Source organism: Erinaceus europaeus, chromosome 21 (assembly GCF_950295315.1).
Source record: "Erinaceus europaeus chromosome 21, mEriEur2.1, whole genome shotgun sequence".
Lineage (NCBI taxonomy): Eukaryota > Metazoa > Chordata > Mammalia > Eulipotyphla > Erinaceidae > Erinaceus > Erinaceus europaeus.
Window position 1 is genome coordinate 25,530,977 of NC_080182.1, and position 18,826 is coordinate 25,549,802.

The 18,826-nt window shown below is 42.9% G+C and overlaps 1 protein-coding gene across 5 annotated transcripts in view; it reads right to left on the bottom strand.

The window, feature by feature from the left end:
* Positions 1 to 18,826, bottom strand: part of TRANK1 (tetratricopeptide repeat and ankyrin repeat containing 1) — a 104,878-nt gene that overhangs the window by 50,114 nt on the left and 35,938 nt on the right. For 4 of the 5 annotated variants that reach the window (XM_060180570.1, XM_060180569.1, XM_060180567.1 and 1 more), the window contains 6 exons: positions 17,968 to 18,118; positions 14,345 to 14,463; positions 12,186 to 12,269; positions 11,798 to 11,936; positions 7,513 to 7,644; positions 723 to 893 (listed from right to left, as the gene is read on the bottom strand). In XM_060180570.1, coding sequence (XP_060036553.1) covers positions 723 to 893; positions 7,513 to 7,644; positions 11,798 to 11,936; positions 12,186 to 12,269; positions 14,345 to 14,463; positions 17,968 to 18,118 — 796 coding nt within the window. The remainder of the gene's footprint in view (positions 1 to 722; positions 894 to 7,512; positions 7,645 to 11,797; positions 11,937 to 12,185; positions 12,270 to 14,344; positions 14,464 to 17,967; positions 18,119 to 18,826) is intronic. The other variant, XM_060180568.1, reaches the window with a different exon arrangement.

The following is an 18,826-nucleotide window of genomic DNA, read 5'->3' on the forward strand; positions in this document are numbered from 1 at the left end:
AAGAAGGAAGCATATACTGTGCATGTATCTATGTGTGCACATGTGTCTGTGTCTGTGTCCATACATGTATTCACACAACAGTGTGCAGGTTTCATTAAACTGGGATGCTTAAAGTTTATCACATTCGGTGATATTTTCCTTTGGGCTCAGTTACATTACTAGTTGTAGAAAAAGTAACATTTACATAATCATATGAGCATGCAAATTAATTTACTGGTTTTCAATGTTTCTAATTAATTTATAGATAAAGAATGGTAAAATGTGGAGTTAAAGAAGAACATGTCAATGACTGGCTAACGTTATGAGACAAATCTAACAGGAGGGCTGACTTATCGTACTTCATCTGATACAACAGTCAGTCAGCAGGTGCTGTCCCAAACTGGTAAAGCAGGAAATAGAGATTTAAGTGAAGTTCAAGTTGTTGGCTATAGTTGTTGCTGAGACATAGGCTTGATTTTTCTTTCCTTTCCTAACTGAAATCACCCAGATTGTTCAAAAGTGGACCTGGCAAAGTTTCCAGAATGCTACAGACATTCCCTCAATGAAAGTTTATTATTCTAGCTTTCAAAAAAAAAAAGTTTTCTGAAGATTTGGGATCTCAATCTCATCCTCATATACCAAGAAAAGATAGAGTGATTTGTACCTAATATAACACTAGACACACGCACACGCACACGCACACGCACACACACACACACACACAATTTCACCAGAAGTGATACCTGCTAGGTCCTTAGAACACGTAGCCAGCTTTTCCAAGTGACTGCTTATTTTCTCAATAGCTTTGAAGTTCTTATTCCTCTTCAGGATATCCACAGGGGACCGTGACTGTCCATCCAACAAGGTGGGGTCTGCCCCAAAGCGCAGGAGCATCTGCACATCCTCTGTTTGTCCTAGGGCAGGCCAAAAGGAGAAAGGGGGGTTATGGCGGTTCCTTGCATAAGGAGATGTCCCCATGAGGATACCTCCTCCTGGTTCCCTGCCTGAGCAGCTTGGGGCAAGAGAAATGAACCTGAACTGCCAGTTTTGAGCAAGCCACCCAACTCCCCAAAGCAAGGAGGCCTTCGTGGAGTGGGAAGGACAATAGCTTTTAAGAGGTTAGGAAGTGCACTCCTCTCTACCTTTCTCCCCTCTCCTTGGCAACAAGCAAGGAGAGGGGGGGATCTGGTTACCAGGCAACAGTTACAGCTGTAAGGATAACAGCAAGCTGTGACTTCAGATTTCTTTATTCCCTAGAGAGGAAACAGAATATTCTTCCAGGAAAAAAAAGGAAAGAAAGAAGCCTGTCTGGGGACAAGAGGAGAGAGTGGCAATTTCTTTCACATCAGGGTCTTTTTGTTGTCACTGTTCCCACCCTCCCAGCCCCAACCCCCTGGTTGTGAGCTCCATTTGCTACTTTGACAGATCTATTTGCCAAAGCATGGAGGTGTCTCTGTGATCACAGATGCAGCAGCTTGCAAATGGAAGAGGCTACCCCAGGGATACAAAGACTTCAGTGGGTGCAGAATTAAACAAATCAATGTCTGACCCCAATTTTCATATGCAAGCTTTTCTCAAATTGGCCGCCTTGACAAGACACCCAGACTCCACATACTGACCTTCTCGAGACGTTATCCTTTCTCATTTCTCTAGCTACTGCCTTTCTTCCACTTCACAAAAAACAAGACACCATTTAAAGTCCACTTCTTTCCCACCAAGTATCTCACTGGTTAAGCAGACCTCTAGATTCCCAGCCCATGGTATGTATACACACACCTTCTCTCAGTCATTCAGTCAAACAGTAAAATAGGTGCTGTGTGATGAGACTTTGCAACTGTAATTAAGGTCCCAAAGCAGCTGACTTTCTGACAGAGATAATCCAGATGGGCCTAACCTAATCACATGAACCCCCAAAGGTCAAAGGTCTAAAGGTTTGAGATAGTAGGGGGTAGGGGATAGAGATGTAAAGTTATCAAAGACATTTAATGTACAAGAAATTCCCCCCTGCTGGCTCTGAAGAGATGAGTCCCAGGAACGGGAACATGTGTAAACTGTAAAAGCTGATAGTAGCCAGAAGAGAAATGAGGACTTCAGTCTCATAACCTAAAAGAACCAGATTCTGCTTCAAACCTGGGAGCTTGGGAGAAGGCCTGCAACTCTGGTGAGAACACAGCCCTGCTGATACTTGATTTCAGTCGCAGGAAACAGAGCAGAAACCTCAAGGCATACTGTGACATACTGCTGATCACAGTATAAAACAGTGAGCTACTAGCCTTTTAAGTTTCTACACTGATAGCTGATATATTAGCTGGCCTGGAGAGCAAGTGCAATTACCAGTGTGTTGACCCAAAGGAGGTGAAGACTCTTGACCTCTAAGACATCTACTTAAGGGAGATGGCATCCTGACAAGTCTTTCAAAAGGCACACCAAGTACAGTATACATGTTATATCCTCTCACCTCCTCAAACTTTAATTTTTATCTTTAATTATAATCTACAGAAAGGTTTAATATACTCCTGTATTTTGATCATCTGTGCAGTAATGATAATTTTAGTAATAATTCAATTTAGAAAAAAAAAATAATCCTAAGAATCTTCCAATCACAGACACTTTGAGTACTTCTGTTTCAGAAAAGTGTTGCTGGATGACCAATATGGCTTTCAAGCAGAAAATATATTAGGATAACTGAAAAGTAAATTAGAAATATGAATTAAAAAAAGAAATGCAAGACTAGGCAACTGCTCACCAGTTCAAGTGTGTGCCTCTCCGGGCATGAGAGAGAGATCAGAACACTGCTTAGCTCTGGAATACCCCATGCCAGAAGTCAGTCCTGGGACCTCAGACACACAGAGCCTGTGCTCTGACACTGAACTATCTCCCTGGCCCCCGTTAGAATATTTAAAATGTTATTAGTGATTTAATATTGACTTACAAAATAATAAGAGAACAGGGGTATAATTCTACACGTTTCCCACCACCAGAGTTTTGTATCCCTACTCCCTCCACTGGAAACTGCAATAGTTCTCCCAAGATCACCGATAATGAGTTGACTTGTTTCTATTAACTATATATATATATATGCTTATATATATTTACTCATTTTTTTCGTATGGCCCTGCTGCTGTCTCTTCCTTTATAAGTCACACCTACTACTTCTGACTATCCTACCCCCCCCCATCTTGTGTGTCCTGATATAATTAGGATTCAGAGCCCTCCGGTCATCTTCCTTTATCATTTTCCCTCTAGGAGTATGAACCAAAGTTGTCTTTGGGGTGCAGAAGGTGGAAAGTCTGTCTTCTGCAATTGCTTCTCCACTGGACATGGGCACTGGGACATCAATCCATACCCCCAGCCTGTTTCTTTTTTCTTTTTCTTTCTTTTTTTTGCCTCCAGGTTATTGCTGGGGCTCAGTGCCTGCACCACAAATTTACTGCTCCTGAAGGCCATTTTTTCCCCTTCCGTTGCCTTTGTTGTTTTATCATTGTTGTGGTTATTATTATTGTTGCTGCTGTTGTTGTTGTTGGATAGAACAGAGAGAAACTGAGAGAGGAGGGGAGACAGAGAAGGGAAGAGAAAGATAGACACCTACAGACCTGCTTCACTGCCTGTGAAGTGACACCCCTGTAGGTGGGGAGCCGGGGACTCGAACCGGGATCCTTACGCCGCCGGTCCTTGCGCTTCGCACCACGTGCACTTAACCCGCTGCACTACCACCCAACTCCTCCCCGCCCCAGCCTGTTTCTATCTTTCCCTAGTTGGGTATGGCTCTGGAGAGGTGAAGTTCTGGGACACATGCAATTTTTGTTTTGTTTTGCTGGAGGCAGTTATGGGGGCATAATATTTAATCTTTTAAACAATTCAGGGGGGTTAGTATATTGTAAAGTTGTTTAATCATTACCACAGCCCACTTTCAGATCACATTAATTAGGCCAAAAAGAAACCTTACGTGCATGAGTGGTCCACTGTCCTGTGCCCAGCCCTCTAGGGATATGATGAGAGGACAGGTCATATAAGTGGAATCATGCGACATGTCACTATTTGCATCTGGATTCTTTCACTCACCATGTTTTCAGGACTTATCCATGTTGTATATAACATGAATAATTATTTCATTATTCTTAAGGCTGAATGCTATTTCACTGCATGGATATAGCACACATTGTGCAACCATCAGTTGACAGATTTGGATTGCTTCCACTTCTTTTGGTTACTATAAGTAAAATGCAAGCAAGTTTTTGTTTCAATATATACTTTCATTTCTCTTAAGTAAATAACTAGCAGCAATATTTCTGCATCATACAGTGGAATTTTTTTTTCTTAAGGATGGGGGTGTGCAAAGATGGTTCAATGGCTGAAGGCACAGACTGTCTAGGCAAATGACAGTTTTGGTACAGTATCTCCTCACCCCACTCTAAAGGGGCCATATCAGATGTCAGGCTCAGAAAAAGAAAAAAAGAAACTAGTATAGTCATGGGCCCTTTGGAATAAAACAAAAAATAGGCCTACTAACTATCTATAAAACGGAGACCCCCAAATCTTCATTTGCACTATTCCAGCCTTTAGGTTCATGATTAGTCAACAATTTGTTTGGCTTTATATCTTAACTCTTTTTTCAGCCACCAGGTTCCAGATGCTAACATGATGCCAATTGGACTTCCCTGGGCAGACAACCCCACTAATGTGTCCTGGAGCCCCGCCTCCCCAGAGCCCTGCCCCACTAGGGAAAGAGAGAGACAGGCTGGGAGTATGGATTGACCTGTCAACGCCCCTATTCAGCGGGGAAGCAATTATAGAAGCCAGACCTTCCACCTTCTGCACCCCATAATGACCCTGGGTCCATGCTCCCACGGGGTTAAAGAATAGGGAAGCTGTCAGGGAAGGGGATGGGATATGGAGTTCTGGTGGTGGGAATTATATGGAGTTGCACCCCTCTTATCCTATGGTTTGGTCAGTGCTTCCTTTTTATAAATAAAGATTTTAAAAAAATACATATACAGAGAGCAACAAATACACGTGATAATAAAGAAAAACTGGAATAGGGGCTGGGTGGTGGGGCACCTGGTTGAGCGCTCATGTTACAAAGCGCCAAGGACTCAGATTCTAGGCCCCAGCCCCCCCTTGCAGGGAGAAAGCTTTGTAAATATCAAACAGTGCTGCAGGTGTATTCCTCGTCCCCCCACTTCTCTCCCTCTATATCACCCCTTCCCTCTCAATTTCTGGCTGTTTCTATATAATAAATAAAGATAATAAAAATATGTTTAAAAGAAAGGTAACTGTATGTATGTCCCAATTTGAAAAGAAAAAAAAACTGGAATACTTGTGTTAGTAGGACTGTAAATGGTACAGGCACTTTGGAAATTACTGACAGTTCTTCACAAGGTTAAGGAGAGATTTACCAAATTACTTAACACACTTTATCTTTCTTTGTTCTGTTTCTGTTGTTGTTTGTTTGTTTTTTAACTACCAAGGTTATTGCTAGAGCTTGGTACCTGCACCACTCTTGGCAGCCATTTTTTCCCTTCCTCGAGATAAGTGAGGAGAAAGAGACTGGGAGAGGAAAGACACTGCAGTACTTAACTCTCATGAAGTTTCCTCCCTACAGGCACTCACTCACTCCCACGCTGTGGAGTGGGACCCAGCCTGGACCCAAGTTTTTTCACAAGGCGATCTGTACAATCTACTGTGTGAGTCACCTGCTGGCCCCAGCAACCACACTTCTAAATATCTACTACTGAAAAATAAAAATATATCATGCAAATGTTCAATATACATAAGCAATGCAGCGCTGTTCAGTAACTGAAAAGTGCTAATAAGATAATTATCCATCAACAGATATACAAATATATATATATATATATATATATATATATATATATATATATATATACAAAAAATAAACAAAACGCAGTGAAGTATTTGGTAATAAACAGGAATAAAGTACTGATAGAGGATACCAGGATGAACCTTGGGAACTCTATGCCCCATGAGAGAAACCAGTCAAAGTATCTATCCCGTGTTGCATGATTCCATAAAATCAATGTCCAAAAGCAGCCAAGTCCACAGAAACAGTAAGTGCAGTGAGTGCATAGAGCTGGAGGAACAGTAGAAAGTGAAGAGAAGTCGGCGGTAGCGCAGCAGGTTCAGCGCACATGGCGCAAAGTGCAGGGACCAGCAAGAGGATCCCGGTTCGAGCCCCTGGTTCCCCACCTGCAGGGGAGTCACTTCACAGGTGGTGAAGCAGGTCTGTAGGTGTCTGTCTTTCTCTCCCCCTCTGTCTTCCCCTCCTCTCTCCATTTCTCTCTGTCCTATCCAACAATGATGACATCAATAACAACAATAACTGCAACAATAAAAAACAAGGGCAACAAAAGGGAAAATAAATAAACAAATAAATATAAAAAAATTTTAAAAGAAAAGAAAATGAGGAACAAATGCCAGTGGATGTTGGAGGAGGTGATGAAAATATTCTCCAACTGATTGTGATGTCTGCATAATTCTGAATTTACTAGATAGGTGGATTACATGGTATATGAATTATACTTCAATAAAGCTTCACAGACTCCATCAAGTACCTTTTACATTCCCCCAAGGTAAGACCCAGGTCAGTGGAGAATGGCAAACCTCAGTGGCTCATGGGGACATCCTGAAGAGAGAAAACTAATTTCCTCAGTGGAAACACCAGACCAGAAGTCCCTAAACCGGAGACCACTGAGCTCTGCCTTAGTCCACAGGCATGTACAACTTTTGAGTACACGCTATATGATCTTGTGTTCACATATTCATTACAAATCCAATTTTCAACATTTCCTGCCCAGTTCCTATGACCAGTGCCAGGTTGTAGCCACATGAGGCACGAGTTCCCCTCCCTCTCTGTGGCCTCCCTTCTACTGGGGCTGAGAGTCCACTGCCATTTAGCCTCACAACACTCTAGTTCTTTTTTAAAAAACAATGCTTTTCTCCATCCAAAAGCAAAGAACAAAGACTGAGAGGTCCAAGAGTTTCCAGAAACATGAGCTAGCTCAGCAAGCTATGTGGATGTACACAGCCTTCCTGTTTCACAAGCTCACAGTAAGTCACATCTGTGTCAGAAGGGCCTCTTTTCCTTGCGTGTGCCTTCCTCACTCTGTCATGTGGCCTCTCTGGTTCTGGAAGGTATGGAATGATTCAATTCTAGTGCTAGATTCTAAGTTCCACAGAGGCAGGACCATATCTACTGTCTGGCTCACAATTTGTCTGGCTAGCATGGACTTAGCAATAGAAAAAAAAAAAAAAGTACTGAGTAACTTCGCGATGAATTAGGAACAAATGTAGCCAGAAGCCCTATCTTTGAGACATTTAACTTCACCCAAGTCAAAAGAGCACAAGAAACCCAGCAACTCTTCCCTCTTGCCTTCTATTTTCAGCATACAGCCAGTCAGATTTAATTCAAAGCAAAGTGTAGGCTGCCACAGGATGGAATGGGTAAAGCACAGTGACCTGATGAGTGGATTCTCAAATGCTTCCGCCACCCCCACCCGAGGGGCTGTTACTTACGCTTGATGACATATCCTGGGTAATGGGCAGCCACTACATGCAGGACAGTGCACCCATCCTCATCCTTCTGATTGATGCGGCCTTTCCATTCAGGCTTCTGGTCCATTACCCACTTGAAAAGATGGTTGTCCCCTGAAGGGAATGAAAATGAGTCTCTGATGTCATTTGCTATGTACAGAAAAATCAACACAGCAAAATCAGTGTGTGCCACTCTGAAGGAGCCAGACAGTGAATCCAGCAGTCATTGCCACACACTGTAATACAGGAGTGAGAGACACTGAGCTTGTAAGCTGAAAGGATTCGTTACAAAGTTAATCGTAGTACACTTGAGCCAGCTCCTCCAGAAATAGAACCTGGGATAAGGATTCTTGACAGAGAGAGGCAGATGGGGCGGGGAGAGAGAGAAAGAGAGAGAGACACCTCAGGAGAAAGAGGGAGGAAAGCATAATAGGGCAGGGGAAAGAACTAAGCAAAGATGTGGTGTGAACAAGTCCCACATGTGAACTACACCCCAGTGTTGACCTGGGACTGGTAACTTGAGGCAGAGGACTTGTTGACCTTCTGTACTCTCATGTCAGTCAGAAGCTATAGAGCACCCCACAGGAGGGTGGTGAGGGCGAAGAAGAGCCTCCCTGGCTTATCCAATGTGCTCCCTGGACAAGCCTCCCTGGCTTGCCCAGATGTGCTGACCCCTGCTATTTCCCCAAATGTGGGAAACTCGACTGCATAATTTGTGGTAGTGGGGAACTACATTCCTGAGGCTCTCACCTGTTTAAAAAAAAAAAAGAAAAGCCTCCCTGGGAAGTGAGGTCAGCTGACAAAGAGCAATTTTCTTATGAGAGAAGCAGCTGTGGTACAGCAGACAGGGAAGGGTGAGGTGATGGGTAGGTCAGTAAGTCATAAAGAGGGTCTGGATGGGGCGCCCTATCACCCAGTCAGGTTCCCATTAGGTTACCTTACTACTCATTAATAAATGACAAGATCCATGTTTTAACATTCTTTTCTTAGACTAGTTCCTCATAGCTCCTGGATCATGAAAAATCACACACTTCTAGGGAGTCAGGTGGTAGCGCAACGGGTTAAGCGCAAAAACCAGTTTAAGGATCCTGGTTCAAGCCTCCAACTCCCCACCTGCAGGGGAGTCGCTTCACAGGCAGTGAAGCAGGTCTGCAGGTGTCTATCTTTCTCTCCCCCTCTTTGTCTTCCCCTCCTTTCTCCATTTCTCTCTGTCCTATCCAACAATGATGACATCAACAACAATAATAACCACAACAATAAAACAAGGGCAACAAAAGGGAATAAACAAATAAATAGTTTTTAAAAATCACGCACTCTAGACACCATTTGTCACCAAGTTTTCCTCTGAGAATCTTATCGGTGACAAGTGCAAAAATTTAACCTTATCAACACTGAAATGAAAAACTAAAGAACTGAGGAACTACAGTTTCCAGTGCAAGACTATTGCTCAGTCTCCTCTGGTGGGAGAATAAGAAAATATTCATGGTGAGAGCCAAGAGAACTTGGTGTCAAACTTCCAACTCCAGAAGTCTTTTTAAAAACAGTCATGACCTTACATGATGGGTATGATGAGGAACTATACTCCATAATTTTATAAACCACTTTTAATCACAGATTTAAAAAATGGCTTGGGAAAAAATAAAATAAATAAGTCAACCATGAGGCAGGAAAAGGTGAAGTATTTCATAGAAATAAAACTCCCTGAGGCTGGGCAGTAGCGCAGCGGGTTAAGTGCACAAGGCACAAAGTGCAAGGATTGGCGCAAGTATCCCAGTTGGAGCCCCCGGCTCCCCACCTGCAGGGGTTCACTTCGCAAGCAGTGAAGCAGGTCTGCAGGTGTCTATCTTTCTCTCTTCCTCTGTCTCCCCTCCTCTCTTGATTTCTCTCTGTCCTATCCAACAACATCAGTGGCAACAATAACAATGACAACAACAAGGGCAACAAAAATGGGGGAGAAATGCCATCCAGGAGCAGTGGATTCATCAACAATAATCTTGGAAGCAAAAAAAAAAAAAATAAGAAAAAGAAAAAAAGAAAACTCCCATTCTCATATTGTGGCATATTAGAAAAAAAAAAAAAAGTGCAGAGTTTTGATACCTCTATAGCATCAGGCAGATAGACATTTCTGAACTTTGTCAACACCTGCCTATACTCACAGGAGCTAACTTAAAGATTTAAATAACAGGGGGCCAGGCAGTAGTGCAGTGGGGTAAGTGCACATGGCACAAAGTCCAAGGACTGGAGAAAGGATCCCTCCCGGTTCGAGTTCCTGGCTACCCACATGCAGGGGGTAGGGGTGGGGCGGTCACTTCACAGACATTGAAGCAGGTCTGCAGGCGTCTATCTTTCTCTCCCCCTCTCTGTCTTCCCTTCCTCTCTTGTTTTCTCTTTCCTATCCGGCAATAACAACAAAGGCAACAAAAATGGGAAAAAATAGCCTCCAGGAGCAGTGGATTCATAGTGCAGGCATGAAGCCCCAGTGATAACCCTGGGCGGGGGGAGTTTTCCTTCTCCCAGATTCTCCAAATAAAATACATTTTAAAAAAAGACACAATGGGGGGGGGGGCAGGCAGTGGTGTACCTGGCTAAGCACACACACTAGAGTGCTCAAGGACCTGGGTTCAAGTCTCTGGTCCCCACCTGCAGAAAGCAAACTTCAGGAGTAGCAAAGAAGAGTTGCAATTGTCTGTCTTTCTCCCTCTCTATCTCCCCATCTCCTCTCAATTTTTCTGTCTCTATCCAATGATAAGTAAGTAGACACAATAAAGAACTATGACAATCATAACCATGATTGCTCTGAGTTCCAGATTCCAAATTTGAAACTGGGTGGATTGGTTTGAACTGGTCTCAGTCAAACTTTGCAAGTGAACATTTTATCTACAAATCTCATAAAAACTCTTATGGGTTCCCTAGTAAATGGAAAGGATAACAATAGGACAAACATGGCTACAACAAAGATGGCAACCTAGGTTGTCAAGCGCCTGGCCACCTCCAGTCCCCTTCAGTCATGAGGAGATGATATACCCTCGAAGTGGAAGACTGACTAGATGTTCTCTTGGTCCCATCTGCGTTTTTAATGGTATGACAGGTCTGGGCAGTGACACTCCTGGTTCAGTGCACTTATTACCAAGCCCTATCTCTCCACCTGCGGGGGGGGGGGGGGGGATGCTTCACCAGCAGTGAAGCAAGTCTGCATATATCTTCCTCTCTCCTTCTCTATCTTCCCCTCCCATCTCTATTTCTCTCTGTCCTATTCAATTAAAAAATAGAGAGAGGAAAAAAATGACCACCAGGAGCAGTGGATCTGCAGTGCAGGCACAAAGCCCCAGCAATAACCCTGGTAGCAACTAAAAAAAAAAAAAGTATGGCTAACTGACCAATGGTGAAATCACATATGCTTGGAACTGAAAAATGAGTTTCTATCTAAAGAGAGAGAGAAAAGGGGTGTGTGTGTGTGTGTGTGTGTGTGTGTGTGTGTGTGTGTGTGTGTGTGTGTTGATAATAATTAAAATATTTTAAATTTTAAATCTTACAGTCAGGTGACAAAAACTAAAGAAAAACAATTTAATGGAAACTGGAGTGCTTTAAGGGCCAGGCAGTGGTGCACCTGAGTAAGCACACACATGACAGTGCTCAAGGACTCAGGTTCAAACCCCTGGTCCCCACCTGCAGGGGGAAGGCTTCACGAGTGGTGAAGCAAGGCTACAGGTGTCTCTCTGTCTCTCTCCCTCTTTAGCTCACCCTCCTCTCTCAATTTCTGTCTCTATCCAATAATATATTTTTTAAAAAAGAAAAAATGGAGTACTTTAAAAGAATCACAAGTATACTATTACTAGCAATAGTCAACACCTTCCTCAGGTTTATTCTCTAATCCACCTTCCCTCCTCTTGCTCACAGAAGTTGTCCTTTGGGCTAGTGAGAAAAAGTAAAAGAACTTGAATTGGGGGAATGACCACTACTACTTTTGCCAATGGGTGGAAACTCCAAAGCTACCTGGTAGCTCTGCTCAGTAAAGGCTGCCCCTCCCAGATCTCTTCGTTGGGCCCCCAGGCTTCACTCTACTGCCAGGGTCTGTCCAATATCAGAATTCTTTCAGTGGTAGGCCACAGAAGCAATACAAAGTGATGGTTTCCCTGCTACCAAGTAATCTGTATATTCCACATTCATGTAGTCACATTCTGGTTCCTTTTCATTTAAGCAGATCCCCATAGCTCAGAGCTGGAAGGACTGCTTGGAGGGTGTATAGTGGGGCCGGGGGGACACTCACTTGCTTGGATGCAGAGCCTCATGAGGGCATGAAGAGGGTGTGAGCCTATGGACTCAACACTTGCACCAATGGAGAGAAGCCACTGGACTAACTTGGGCACCTGCTCCATTTTCTCATAAAGTCCAATGAAGACATATTTCTGGGGGGGGAATCAATAAAGCACACAAGCATGAACACATAGGAAGAATTATAGAAGTCTCCACATCAACATGAACATTAAACTCCTTCACCCTTCAATTTTAGACTTAGCAAAACTGGGATAAGCAGTGACCCCAGCTTAAGAAAATGATAAATAACAAACCTGTGGTGAGCACACTGGGAAGCAGAGGATCCCCAATACAAACCTGAGAAGTCTGACTTGTATGTACGTTTCAAGACGCTACCTTACCTCAAAAAGACTTTTCAGAGATAACTCTGGGACATGAATATTTCTTGGCAGTCGATCTTTTTTTGTTATCAGAAGTAGAAATGACTAATGAGAAGGGAGAAAAAGGAAAGGTTGGAATAATAATGTCTCCATGTAGATTATTAAAGTAAGTCATCTTAAGTTTTTTAAAAGCAACCAAAAATTAAACACCCTCTAGCCCTCTCACATTTTAGTCATCTGCCAAGCTTTGTAGCCTGAGTCAGGACCATGATTGCTCTACAATTTGTTTGGCTTTGTATGTTAACTCTCTTTTCAGTCACCAGCTTCCAGATGCTATCAGGATGCCAGCCAGGCTTCCCTGGACTGAAGACTCCACCAATGTGTCCTGGAGCTCTGCTTCCCCAGAGACCCACCCTACTAGGGAGAGAGAGGCAGACTGGGAGTATGGACCGACCCCAACGTCCATGTTCAGTGGGGAAGCAATTACAGAAGCCAGACCTTCCACCTTCTGCAACCCACAATGACCCTGGGTCCATGCTCCCAGAGGGATAGAGAATGGGAAAGCTATTGGGGAGGGGATGGGATATGGAGATTGGGTGGTGGGAATTGTGTGGAGTTGTACCCCTCCTACCCTATGGTTTTGTTAATGTCTCCTTTCTTAAATAAAAATTTTTTAATTAAATAAATACATAAATAAATAAAAACAAAGTCAGTCTCTGTCTCTCTTTCATGCTTACAAAAATTTAAACTCTGTCCAGATTTTCTCAAAGTCTGCTAAGACAAGAAGAGTCAATACCCAGTTGAACTGCACAGTCCAGAATAGTGGAAGCGGGGTAAATCAGTAATTCCCTGTCAAGTTCTTATGGCTTATCAAGCAGAAAAATCAGATCCTTTGGAAATATCCCATCCCAGGGCCCAGGAGACAGTTTATCCAGTAAAGTATATACTTCACTATGTTCAGAATCCTAGTTTGAGTCCCCTGCACCATGAATAGAAAGTGCTGGGAAGTTTCTCCTTTCTCTCCCTCCACCTTAAATCTTAGAAAGGAAAATAGTTTGCTGGGGGTAATAGAATTTCATAGGCACAAAGCCTCAGAACATCCAAAAGAGAAAAGATATATCCCCTCTTGACAAACTGTCTAGCACATTAGTGTTTAACAAGCTCCTAGTATTTAGTCCAGAAGACCCTAGCAAGTGGTGCTAGAATAGGTTCCTACTAGCTAAAGAGACCTGACTCTGAATTATTTATTCCCAATTACAAGTCCTCTACTCATATTAATAGCTCCACAGCAACCATGATGAGAGTATTTGCACTACAGATATTGGCAAATACAAAATCCCACAGAGGATAAATAGTATTTCCTAGGTCACCTACAGCACATCAAGACACGAGGTTACGGTGACAGGCCTGAGTTCCAGACTCTGGTATGGTCATGACTGGGCACCCAGCCTCACAATCAGATTCCCTCAGTGAACGTGCCTACCATGGAACAGGAGACCACCACAACTTGCTGTATTCAATAGTTCCTTACAGTTGGATAACACTCTTAGCTTCTCAATTTAAATAGACCTCTCTCTCCATAGTTTAATCCAAAGGACATGAACAGAGTTCTGACTGTACTTATTGCTGGCCTGGTTTCTTTTTTAATGCAAGATGCCTATGTCGCCAATATTTAAAAATTACCTAGGGGGGCAGGCAGTAGCACACCACGTTAAGTATACATAACACAAAGTGCAAGAATCCATGCAAGGATTTCATTCCAAGCCCCAGACTCCCCACCTACAGAGAGGTGCTTTGCAAGCAGTGACACAGGTCTGCAGGTGTCTTTCTCTCCCCCTCTCAACCTTCCCCATCTCTCTCAATTTCTCTCTGTCCTACCCAACAATGGAAAAAATAGCCTCCAGGAGCAGTGGATTTGTAGTTCCAGCAATAACCCCAGGGGCAAAAAACAACCAAAAAACTAGTTTCCACTACTGTTAGGATGTTAGACCTGCAACTTGAAATGAATTCCTTAGTTTTCTTTAGCTGGATGCTTCTCAAGCCTTTGATTTTCACTTATTTAAGATTAATTAAGAAACATGTTTAAAAGATGACTAATAAAGGATAGTCATCGGTGCCAGTAGGAAAAATCTAATCAAGGATGTACTTCCACCACCAAAAATTCATTTCATTTCACTTACATGCCACAATCCTTTCTTTGCCAGTTTTTCTATGATAGACTGCCATACTTCTGTTGAGAATCCAGTAGTGAAAATATGATCAAAGCAGGGCAAGAAACTTTGCAAAACAACAGGATCACCTAGAAAAAATTATCATAGTTAATAAAATTTAACTTGGGGAAAATTTTATAATGTGGCAAAAAAAAAAAATCCCAGTTAAATCCATACATGGATAAATGGGAAATTAAAGATATCAGTAAGGGAAAAAAGGCATCAGAAAGTAAAGCATTTTTAAAGTACAAAATCCTATTTAAACTCATTCAAAAAGGCAACTAACACTAAGTCAACGAGCAGTCAGGGGAGCTGGGTGGTGGCGCACCTGGTTGAGCACACATTACAAAGTGCTAGGACCCAGGGTCAAGCCCCCAGTCCCCACCTGCAGGGGAAAAGCTTTGTGAGTGGTGAAGCAGGTGTCTTTCTCCCTCTCTATCACTTCCTTCTCTCTCGACTTCTGGCTGTTTCTATCCAATAAATACACAAAAAGACATTAATAAAAAAATTTTTAAAGAGTAGTTAGGAAACATACTGTGAGCTAACACTCACTCAGTTTTTCTATTTGTCAAATCTAGATGTTTCTATTAATACCCCCAAACAAACCGAGGAGACGGCACCTATTGTCTTCATTTACAGAGGAGGAAATGGAAGCTTAAGGGAAATGTCAAAGCTCACTTCCTGTAAGAAAGATGTGACAAACATTATTTTCACACAACAAAGGAGAAAGTATGGCAAATGAGGTTAGGTTTCATGACATATCATGCAGTGAATTCAGAACAAAAACCCAAAACTAGAATGAAGAACTACCAACTATTTTAGTTAAAATACATTTTTCTAACCAGCTGATCTTCAAACCACATTTCTCAATTTCATAAACAAGAACATTTAAGGGGACAAGCAAGGTGCCAGAGCAAGAGGGTACCTTTCCCAGAGCTACCAATTCCCCAAAGTAAGTAAATATCAAACGTATAATCTCCACGGACACCAAATTTCCATAAGTACATTTTTCAAAATTTACAAAGTGGCCATAAGCATACATCTACTCTCCAAACAGGGGAGTGCTTTGGCAGAAAAATATAGGTGTTCTGCCCTAAGAAGTCTTCGTAAGGGAAGAGCACTGCAGGGATGGAGACAGAATGGAAATTGTAGGCATCTCAGAGAGGCCACTATCAGAAAGCAGGTGTCTTGTTTTGTGCTCACTTGGTAGAACTGTCCTACGGTCTTGTCAATGTTTCCATTTTATAAATAAATAATAATAATAATTGTTTATTTTTTAAAAAAGAAAGAAAGAAAAGGAAGCAGGAGAAGAGGTGGAATATGAAATTCTTGTAACTACAACCTGGCATCAGATTGAGCAATGATTTCTAAAAGACAGAGAACAGCTGGGAAAGTGGCTTACCAGAGGAACACAGAACACAGACCTCACATGAGGTCCCAGGTCCCATCCCCAGCACCATAAAAGGTCTGAGGTACTGTTTTCATAAATAAAAACATGTCTTTTAAAAAAAATTAAGATGCAAAGAGACAATGAGAAAGTGTAAGGAATGGATCAAGCCATGAGGTTTGAAGGAGAGGGGAGTAGGCTTTAGTTACTACCAGCAAGAGGCCAACGGGAAAGCTGTGAGCCATCAGCCCTGTCTAGAACCTTCTGGGCCTTCTCTGCCAAGAGAGCACGACGGCTGTGTTGGCTCAGCCCCTCTCCATCACCCGTTGCTGCTCTCACCTCCCCCATACCAAAGTTGTCAAAATCTGGAGGATTCCACCCATAGACCACAGACGTGCCTTTTCCACAACTACTGGGCGAGACAACTGAATCTACTGTCAGTAGTCATGTTTCAACTGCCGAAAGCCAAAGATAGTTTTTCAGCAATTCTGACGTGTTATTTTTCACATTTTAACATCTCTAGAACTGGGGCGCATCTTCCAAGCGAGGTTGTTTCTCTCCACAGCAGACCATACTTGAACGTGCATCTTCAGTCAGTGTGATCTTATAACTAAACAAACACAGCAGCTGAAAACAGTGTTCTGGTTCTTGGAACTTCAGGCTAGGTTAAGAGAGCCAGAGAAAGCTCCTCTTTCACAGCCATTATACTACACTGTGCTTGAAGGGTTTCTCTCTCTCGCTGTTTTTTTTTTTTGCTCTACTATTTTATTTATTATTGGACAGAAACAGAGAGAAACTGAAAGGGGAGGCTGAGATGGAGAGAGACAGAGAGACACCTGCAGCTCTACTTCACCACTTGTGAAGCTTTCTCCCTATAGGTAGGGACCAGGGGCTTGAGTAGGTCCTTGCACACTGTAGTGTGTACCTAGCCAGATGCACCACCACCTGGCCCCAAGGGTTTCTAGTTTTGCCTAACTCATGTCACTGGCAGTCATCTCAGTGATAAAGTTAAGTTGGTCACTTAAAAGGTCCCCCAGGAGTCACCAAGAATATTTCCTTGGTCGTGGAGGTAATGGAGAACTTGCATGCCTGAGGCGCTGGGCTGGATCCCCTGCACTATATGTACCAAAAGAACAGCACTTTGGCCTCTCTCTGTCTCTCTCTGCCTTGCACACACACAATGTCATCACTCCCAGGCACGTTTTCGCTCAGTGACAGAGGAGAGACACCACAGCACCAGACCTTCCCCGTGGCCTAACACTTCCACGTGGTGTTGGCACCTAAATCTGAGGCACACACATAGCAAGGTATGTCCCCTACCCAAAAAGCTATCTCTCTAACTCTAGCAAGGGAGTGGTTCAGTGACAGAGTACAGGGTTTGCCAGTATGAGGTCCTGGGTTCAATATTCAACAACACATATGCCAGACTGGGGCCCTCACTCATTAATTAAATTTAAAAAGAAATTAAAAAATGCTTTTGACAGATTTGAGAAATATATGCAAACCATGGGGGGGAAGAGTACATAAAACAAGTGGTAGGAATAAGGGAATCTCTATCAATAGTAACACAAAAAATTTTAGAAGTCTGAAGTAAATCTGGGTGGCCAGGGAAATAGTCCAAGCCGGCAGAGCTCAGGACTCACATGCCCAAGGCACTGAATTCATCCTTAGCGCCAGATGTACTGGAGTATTCTGTATTCTCTCTCCATCCCCCAACCCTGGCACCCCAATCCCTCCTCTCCTTTCTCTATCTGTCTCATTCGAATCTTCCTTTCTATCTCACAAAATAAATCTTCGAAATAAAATCTGAAAAACTTTAAGTGGTATGATTCGAGGAAAAACAAAAACGTCATTGTTTTTCACAAAGGGATATCAACAAATGGGAAGCTTTCCAATGGGAAAATCGATTTCATTCAAACTATATAAATCAATCACACAGAAACACCCTGGAATGACTTCCTTAGGAACCTCAGTTCCCCAGAGTTGTTCAAAGAAAATAACAAGAACGAGAATAAGAACAAATGAAGGAAGGATGGAAGGACGGAAGGGAGGGACGGAGGGAGGGAGGCAGGGAGAAAGGGAGAGAGAAAAAGAAATGGAAGAAAGGAGGAAAGGAGGAAGGGAGAAGGGAGGAAGGGGAGGAAAGAAGACAGGAAGGAAGGCAGAGGCAGAGACAGAACAGAAAACGTTTCCAGTTCAGACTTACTGCCCATAGTGGTGAAGATTCCCACGAGGAGATCAGCAACCTGAGTCTGGTCACTGCTGCCCTGTAAAAGACGCAGACCCTCAAAAAACATGCGAGCGGCTTCATAAGGCTGGAGCAACCGCAGCAAAGAATAACCAGCTCGATAGTATCCCTGGAACAGAAGAAAAGCAAGCTGTAACACACCCATCTCTTTCAACCTGCTGCTGAAAGGCAAGGCAAGACTGATGACATGGGCAAGTGGCCTCGGAAGTCTCACTTCTATGTAAACACACACTGGGCGCAGGATTTCCATGTTATACTCTATGCCATACTTTTCCTGTCATTTTCAAATCTCTGGCTTATTCAGTACCTGAAATATGACACAGGAGAAAGGAAATGGGCTTGGTTCCTATTATACGTGTGGTTTATTTATGCCTAGAATCATGGCCTGGACAAGAGAGAAATAAAAAAAAATTGTTGTGTAAACACAAAAGTTGCTCCCTGTTGCTCTCTGTCAAAATACAGTTTCTACCAGGTATGAAAGAGGAGAATATGTAACGGCAAGTATTGAGATTTACTGAACTTTGTATTCTAGGAACTATAATCCAGAGGCAGAAAGTTTTGGGGGTTTCTACAGAAATAGAAAATTACAGTGGGTAAAGGGAGCACCCAATTTGCCTGTATACAACCTGTAAGACTCCGCAGTAGGAACGCAGTGATGTTTACTGCCTCCCCCACCCACTTGGATTATCTAAATGAATCAGTACCAGGACCTTCCAAAGCACTGTTCTTCACGGATAACTGAAGGTGTTTGCCAAGCATGTTCATGAAAAAGCAGTGACTTAAAATTTCTACTTAACACCAAATCTCTGGTTATTTA